The sequence below is a fragment of the Solanum dulcamara genome, chromosome 12 (assembly GCF_947179165.1).
Source record: "Solanum dulcamara chromosome 12, daSolDulc1.2, whole genome shotgun sequence".
NCBI lineage: Eukaryota > Viridiplantae > Streptophyta > Magnoliopsida > Solanales > Solanaceae > Solanum > Solanum dulcamara.
In genome coordinates, this window is record NC_077248.1 from 61153850 (window position 1) to 61162849 (window position 9000).

At 30.5% G+C, this 9000-nt stretch overlaps 1 protein-coding gene across 2 annotated transcripts; it reads right to left on the minus strand.

Annotated features, from left to right (window-relative positions):
* Positions 1 to 667: 667 nt before the first annotated feature.
* LOC129876645 (wax ester synthase/diacylglycerol acyltransferase 11-like) lies at positions 668 to 7180 on the minus strand. 2 transcript variants are annotated; one of them, XM_055952130.1, is made up of 8 exons: positions 6967 to 7180; positions 3696 to 4059; positions 3144 to 3379; positions 3000 to 3066; positions 2729 to 2838; positions 2343 to 2558; positions 2036 to 2173; positions 668 to 1029 (listed from the first exon to the last, which is right to left on the minus strand). In XM_055952130.1, exons 2-8 carry the CDS (start codon positions 4030 to 4032, stop codon positions 862 to 864), a joined length of 1272 nt encoding a protein of 423 aa, XP_055808105.1. In that variant the 5' UTR covers positions 4033 to 4059; positions 6967 to 7180; the 3' UTR covers positions 668 to 861. The 2 variants fall into 2 exon arrangements, with proteins under 2 accessions (XP_055808105.1, XP_055808104.1); XM_055952129.1 differs by having other exon boundaries at positions 6466 to 7180.
* Between the last annotated feature and the right edge of the window lie 1820 nt (positions 7181 to 9000).

Sequence of the window (9000 nt, forward strand, 5' to 3'; positions counted from 1 at the left end):
AGACTTGCTATAGCAAACTTTGGGCAGTCTTTTTTTGACGGATTTTAAGTCATAAACTTCAAAACCCTATTTCAAAGCCCTAGAGGGACGATTTTTCAAGGCTTAGGTGAAAATTCTTAGTTGAGGTAAGTTTTTCCATCAACTTCTTTGTCTATTAATTTGTTAACACCTTAGAAATCATTAGAACTATTGTTAATGGTGGAATTATGGGTTAGAACCCTAGGTTCATAAAATTTTGGGGAAAACCTATGGTTGTGTATTATATCACCTAGAATTATTTCTAGTTTGTAAACTAATGATTTCTAGCATGAAGTTGTTGTTCTAAAACATGATTGTGATGGTTGAAAATCTTGAATTTAATAAAGATGGAATCTTTAGCATAAAAATTACTTATTAGGGGTGTAATTGGAGTAGAAACTCCATTAATTTAGATAATGCAATTATTTTAGAGCTAACTAATTATTTGTAAACCCTCGGATAACGTTATAGAATGTGAATAAGGATAGGAATAGTGAGTTTGTTAATCCCGAAGACATATTAATTTCTTTCTCAATCCGCATCTAAAGTGACGGGGTTGATAATCAAGAGGTGGAACACTACAGTCCTATAATTGTAAGACAATGCCCCCCCTCAAAAATAGTCAATGCCCCCATCAGTTTCCCATAAATTTGTAAGACACTGATATGAATAACATTAATTAAAATATAGTTTACAAAAGTACCATGTTCTTCAATATCAAATTGAAAGCAATAAGAAAGAGAATTACTACAATAGTACACAAGTGCTTGTGAATTATTGCAAAAGTTCTTTAATATAGTAGAATTGCTAATACAACCTTCATAATTTGTTTGGATTTCTTGATCATTTCAGATTCTTAACAAGTCCTCTTTCTATGACAGCATTCTTTATGAGATTAAGAGAATCTTCAAAATCATCAAGCAATTGTTGTGGATCAGGAATAGCATTTTCATCAACAGATACAACGATGAGCATCTTATCGATATAGCTTTGGAAATTGATCATCAATGCCTAGAATTACAAATATTAAAAGTCAAAATCTTGATCTACATATATAATCTCTTGAATAATATGAATTGCACACCAATGATGTAAAAAAAAATTGGAGTATTAATATACTTTAGCAGGTTATAACAACTATTTAATTACTTAATGGTCTAAATTATCAAATTAGGCTTACAAGACACTTACAAGTTACATGTTGTTGAGGTCTATAACTTGTTAATGTAAAAAAATCTATATATCAGCGCACATAAATCAAGCTCTTCAACTAATTAATGTAAACAATATTTCCACTTATAGAAACTAAGAAGAACCAAAATAATTTATGAGGCTTCTAGAGGTGATTCTCTAGGTATGGTGTAGGACTTGGACTTTATGCACTATAATTAGCAGAATTTACTTGCACATAATGTTTTCTCTAAATCATTTCCGTTTATTTTCAACGGTTATAAATCATAGTAAAAATATGTATCATGTAATTATGATCAAATCAGAAATATATTGTCTAAATTCTTATATAGTAAATGTTGAACTCTCTTCAACTAGTTCGTGTATTTACTTATTTATATTTTGAATCCCTTTAGTAATAATATTGGCTCTGTCACTGCTCTCACACATGTTTAACAACTACATACATGTAAATTTAAAATATTTTTACTAATTAACAACGTAATGCACATGTGGTACACGGAATGAAATTTGCGCCGCATGAGATGCACGTGTAATGCACGTAAAAGCTAGTTTTATTAAATAATAATAAGGGCATTTATGGACCAAAATATTGACAGCAAGAGTATTTTTGGACCAAACTATAAATGACGGGCATTTTTATTGATTTCACATAGTTTAAAAATATTTTTTATTTTTTTTCAATAGATATATTTAAGACCTCTTATTATAATTTGACTTTAGGACACCAATTTCGTGAAGCCACGCCAGATAAGTACTAAATCTCCATATTATCAGTTATAACTAAAGAGCAAATGTCTCAACAATAGAGTGTACCAATACTTACACTTGGCTGCCCATAAGCACTTGGAGCAAAATAAGTAATGGGGTTGCCACAGAACCCAATTTCTTCTTGTGGTCCAACTAAATTGGTGAAGCATATTGTTGAATTTGAGAATCCTCTAAAAGTCACCTCTGTGGCTACCTTAAACACACATTTTAACTATTTAAATTAGTTCAAAATTAAATATGTTGAGTCATAAATATGAAGTATCAAAATCAAAATTAACAACCACGATATGATGGTTTAAGTTTTATATACCAAGGAAATTAAATGTAACTTGAAATATGCAAATATATAAATGTATATATACCTTGATCCCAAAAAACCTGATTAGTAACTCAGCCATGATCAAAGTGAACAGAGCTTCAAAGGATCTCTTCTTGCGATCAACTGCCAGTTTAGCTTCTTTTACATAGTCTAAAGGATCATCCCGCAGTGCAATCTTGAACGGTAACAACGCGTAACCGAACCAATTTCCCCAACCTCGCTTCCCTTTGCTTCCGTTCTCCATCATATTGGCTAGATCCTAAATTTTTGAGAGCCAAATGAGTAATTATTGTTCAACTATGGTCAAAAGTGTAATTTTATATTAAAAAGAATCAAAACTTCAAAGTTAAGAAATTTGATTATCGAAACTTGAATGTCACATAAATTGACACAGAAGGAGTAACGAAAGAAATAGGGCATGAAAGTTACTTCAATTCCTGCAGATGATCTTAGGTTAAAACAAAGACAGGATCGAAGTCGAATGCCATTGGGAAGATTGTTATTTCTCTCTGTCGCTCCCTTGTCTTTCCCACCAAAAGCTGAAAATATTTGGAAAATTGTGAACATATATTGAGTTCAACGAAAAGAACATAAAGGTCGAATATAAAAATTTAAATTGTGAATCCATTCCTGAAGAGAATAAGTACATGTAATCCTATTTGAATCCCTAGAGTTAATTTGTGAATAAAAATAACTTTACCATATCTCCTATTAAGATATTTAGATAAACCAGCTTGTGTTAATCCCAGTGCAACATCATTTATAGTCTGTAGAGAATATAATATGCAACATTATTAGCTAATATTCACAAGTTAAGTTTCACAACAAGAGTTTGATAACTTACAACATTCATAGCATTTTTCACAAACTTCAAATCATCCAGACTGATAATCCGATGAACGATTCTTCTAGCTTTATTAGATTCAAAATCAGGCAGGGCGCTGATTGGTGTTTTTGTATCCTTGAGGAAGATGATCGTGATGGTGAACATGAAAACATCCATGGCAGTATTCACAAGCATTACGATGAAAAGCCAAAATGTTCCCAACAAACGCCACAACCCTTCCTTTGCTGAATAACCTACGAAAGAAAGAGCACGTCGATCGTGTAAAATTAGAGATGGTAAAATTAACTCATTTTGTTGTAACTTGTTCAATCTACTCAAATTTAAATAGGAATAATTATGAGTGTTTTACCAAAGTGACCTCCTCAAATAATTGGGTCAAAAAATCTAATTTTTGATGGAACTTGATATCCATCTGACACCTTTTATTAGGTCATGTTGGGCCACTTAAGTTATGACTTATCATTTGACTAAACTTATTCTGATTCAAGTAAATTATGTTATGATCCATTTTAATGTTTTAATTCACTTTGACCCAACTCGCCCATTTACCTGAAGGAGTAGGCCTTCTTTTCTTGGTTGGAATGGTAGGAAGCTTGAGATCATCAGCAGTTTGGCGAGTGCACGCGAGTAAAAGAGAAATAAGGGAGGTGCCATCGCCGAGAGAATGATGAACCCTAAACACAGCCACAGACTCCGCATCACGAGTTTTGATATTGACAATGTGAAGGTCCCAAAGTGGCTTGGATCTGTCGAGGCTTGTTTTGCTAAGGTTGTAAATATAATCCTCCAAGAACTTGTCTGGTGATTCCATGGCCAGCTGAGTTTCATCCACTTCAACTATTATAACATGTTGGTCCAAATCAATCTTTGTTTGGACCCATTTCATGTCTGTTAAATTTTCTTCATCCACAACCTATGTACACACAACTTGTTAGTACACATTATTTTCACCTAGAAAAAGTGAATATTCATATTCTTTTTAAGTGTAGGTAGGACAACGGAGTAAATTCTAAGACGTATTAATTTTTTACTTTTCTTAGGGTTGAGTGATCTAGTTTCCTCTTCTTCTTTTTTTAACAATAAACACAAACTAAAAAAGAAAAAGGCAAAAAGAAGTTAATCCATTCCACCATTTACTCACTCTGTTTCAATTTATATGATATTTTTAAATTTTAAGATTCAAATGAGTGTTTCTTTGACCATCATATATATATGTGCGTGCGCGTGCGTGTTTTACTTGGTTCACCCCTTAAAAAGTAATAAATAAAAATAAAAATGATCAAAAATGTCCTTAAACTATGTGAAATTGAACAAAATGTCATCAATCAATAATTTGATCTATAAATGCATCTGCCATCAATAATTTGTCCAAAAATGTCACTATCGCTAATAATATGTCCAGAAATGCTTCTATTTTTATTTTATGGATCGAAAATATCTTTTTTCTCTAATAAATATGTTAGTATTTTTTTCTTTTTAAACATATTCTATTCCTAATAAAAGTACTACTACTTTTAAAGAACCCAATTTTTGTTTCTTTTTCTTTTAAAATCACTTTATCTAATAAATAAGTAGAGAATAACGGTTTTTTTTCTTAATCTCATTTTGACAATTAAAAAAGAATAACTTATGTACCTTTTTAACGGATAATATAAGTCTTTTTTATAAGATCATAGTAATTCCATCATTAATTTTTCTTTAGATAATAATAAAAAAAATCTAATAAAATGAAAAATAATATGTTTATTGGGAAAAATGCATGTTTGACCCATTAAGTAATAATGAGTGCATTTTTGGATCAAACTATTGACGACATGAGCATTTTTAGACCAAACTATTGACTGAGAATATTTTTGTTCAAATTTACATAATTTAAGGATATTTTTGATCCTTTTACATAAATAAATTAATAATTTTACTATATCAACCCTAATTATTATAAGTAATTTAAATATTAAAAAATAAATAGTATTTAAAAATAAGGGTAAATAGGAAATCCCTCTATCACAATTTATATGACATGTTTTACTTTTTAGTCGGAACAAAACAGAAAGACATATTTGACCTATTTTTATTTGACAAATATTTTGATGATACTATCAACATTTTACCCCGTGTTAGGTCTCACTTCGTCGGCAAACAGTCTACAAAGGCATACTCTCTTTAAAGAAAATTTTGAAATATTATAAAATTTTCTCATATCTCTTGAACGTTGTGTCAAGTTAAATTATATCACAATTGAGATGAAAAAATATATAAAATCATAAATTACTTCTTTGATTTTCTATGCTACACAAATACAAGTAAAGGGGATATTGAAAATTGAAGTGACCAATTGCCATAGGTTATGGAGAAGCATAGATGGCGTGCACCCTTAAAGATGCTTATTACTAGGCACATCACACGGTATCATGTATCTTCTTTTCATCTAACAACTACCGCGCATGGGCCTCTTAACATTACTTCCGTTTTAAAAAAAATAATCTAATTTAATTTGTATGAAATTAAGAAAATAAAAAAATTGTCTTTTAATTTTGTAGACTTAAACATATTATGTGAAAAGCTGAAATTAAAGTGTTGTCAAGAAAATAAAGAGATCATTCTTTTTAAAATAAACTAAAAAATAAAAAGTATGACATTCTTTTTTAAAGGAATCGAGTACCAACTTACACATTTTTGAGTAAAATAAAGCTTATTAACAATGGACTCTCTTAATTTATTTATTTTCCCATACCCTCACTTTGAACTTAACACTAGGGAAAGTTCGTCATCCCTAAGACTTGGTCCTAGTACTGTCCTCATCCAGATTTTTGATTATTATTAATAAAATAAATAGTGTTATATTAGCTTCTAAAAAAACTAATTTGGAAAAATGCATGCTGTTAATTTGAAGAAAAAATGAAAAAATAATAATTAAGCAAGTCATATATATAGCAGGATAACTTAATAAGTAGGAAAAAATGTCAAGCGGTGGATTCAATTGAAGCAATATTTTTGACACGATAATCTAGATATGTGTACGTGAAAGTCACTAAAATTTGAGCTATTTATAAATTTTAACCTCGCACGTTCAAAAGTGTGATGATGAATTCTCAAATCCATCTCTAATGACATGCTTTCGAAGTACTTTTTGTGTTTTGATGAAAATTATGATTCATACATTCAAAAGTGTAATATTGAGTTCATAGATTCGTCTCTAGTGATATGAAGTACTTTTTTATGTTTTAATGAAAATTTTGACTTGATCAAGCACGTTCAAGATCGAATTATAGAAATTTTTGATCGTACATAAACGGAACATGCAAAAATTAGAACATACCATCAAGCTAGTGAAACGAGGATGCTTAAGCAAAGTATGCACCAACTTGTCCTTCACAAGCTGTGGAGAGATCCGAGTTTTGGAAGCCATAAACGCAACGGCATGGACATCAAACCTTGAATCGTGAAAAAGACGAGCCATTGGACTCAATGGCTCGTCTTCCATGATCTCCATATCGTACTCTTCGATTCCACTTTTCTTTTTTGTTTCAATTGGTTTTAGACCTGATGATCTGCTTCTTAATCCTTCAGCCATGGGTGACTCCATTTTTTTTCCCTCTTAATACGTGTGTACTATACTTTTGTCTTGTGACTTTTTTGGTTTGTTTTTGCTTTGTTATATAGAAGAATAAGTGTACGCAACTCACCAAACTTATTAAGTATTTTTTCTGTTTTAATTTATTTGAGTCGGAAACCAAGAGGACAATAAAATTTATCAAAAATTTTAAAACAGCAAATCAATTATGGATGATATAAAAATGATAAAATGGAGCGGTCTTACCCCCACACGCGATTAACGACGTCACTGCATGGTGTCAGGTGCTTTATAAAGCGCACTGTCACCTGCGCTTTGCGGTCTCCAATGTAGCAAATCCTCTAACCCATCCAGCCACCCCAACTTACCTCCAGTTTTTCTCATTTTATAGATAATGTGCTAAATTTGATAAATAATTGTTTTTTATCTTCTAAACAAAGAAAGATATCTATATTTGTGTTTGTGGTTGGAAGTTAGCTAAGGTTAAGAATGTGGTCTTTGACTTTATAGTCTACTGACACAGCACCATAGCCCATCGGTCTGTCGGCCTTTTTTGCAGGACTCACAATAATGTCACTCAAATAATAATTATAATATTTTTTCTATATAATTAGTAATTTATTTGAGTTTATAGATAGAGTTATTAAAATTTTATTGCTGCTTATTTTCTTAATAATAAGATTAGAAAATTAAAAATACATGAAATAAATGCCTCATATTTCAGGACTTATGCCCCGTCTCGAGCTGCAGAAAAAGTCGTCTCACACCCTTATCTTTTAAAATATTAATTTTAATTGACCTTTATTTCCAAATTCTTAATGTTAGGGCTTGAGAGTAAGATCTAACTTGTACATGAGATTTCTCTAAGAGCTAACATGTCAATTGTTGGTCAAATTATAAATATATCTTATCAAAATATTTTTTATTTTAATACGTAATAACCGAATAATGGTATCAAAATTTGATTTACTGCACTAAATCAATTTTTAAATATTTGATATTTGATATCTATTTTCAAATTGCAAGTATCATACATGACATTGAGTGATAGTTCATGACAATTTAGAGTCTATTTGGCATTGCTGTTGGGAGGCTAAAAGTACTTATTTTGAAGATTTTTTTTTTTGAAAATCAAGGTATTTGGCAAATCAGTAAAATTGTTTTTAAATAGAAGCAAAAGTAGTTTTCTGTTGTTGGAAAGAAGCTAAAAATTTATGTTTTTCTAAATAAAAAAAGCAAAAGCAAAAAATTATTTTTTTTCAAGACCAAGATATCCCTTCCATGTATATATATATACCAAACTCTCTTTTTACTTAATTAGCATATCTCACAAGTTTGGTTAAGTTCCATTTAAGAATCTTCTACTATTATAGTACTATGGAAATATTACATGATAAAATTAGGGATGAAATCGTTGAAAATTTTGGTGATGTATGAAGGACTTTATTTATTTTTGTGGTGAATTTTTTTCGTGTGTAGTGATTTAATTTGTACAATGATTTTTAAATTTATTTTGCTTGATATTTTAATTATATTAAATCATCATGTTAACACTATACCAATATTTAATTTATTTTTTATTTGTCTGATTGAAAATTTGAATAGGTAATAAATTCATGTTTGTCCAATTTTAAACATGTTCATGGAGAAATTGATGGAGATCTGAAGACAGAGAGATGGATCCTAAAGTTAAGCCACCAGACCCTCCTGAATCGAGAAACAAACCAATGGCAACATTCAAAGATATGCTTGTTACACCCTACTCAAACGAAGAGGATCAGCTTAAAAAGAAGGATATGATGATGGATTAGTCGACACTAGAAGCAGAACATATAGACAGACCGTTGAGTGTGATGAATGCAAATGATGATAGAGAAGGCAATATCCAACTAACGGAGGATGATAAGCAAAGAATTTACAAATCATGAACTTTTTCCACCATAATCAAAATCTTTGGGAAAAAAGTCAGTCATATATATCTCAAGCAACGTTTATTTAATGAAGGGTGACAAAAATGTGTTGGAATTTAAAAAGAGTGATAAAAATTTTAAAAATTGAGAGTTTGTGACAATTTTATGGTTAGTAATTAATGAGCTTTGACCCAAGTCCTCAATTTTTTTTTTACACTTTGACTCATTCTCATAAAACCCTAACCTAAAAAAAAGGGCGTAACTTTTTCTCTTTCTCATTCGCACGTTTTTTTTTCTCTTCTGCTTCATCTTCCTCCCCTCTTCTTCTTCATCTTCTTCTTCTTCATCATCTTCCTCTTCCTGTTCCTCT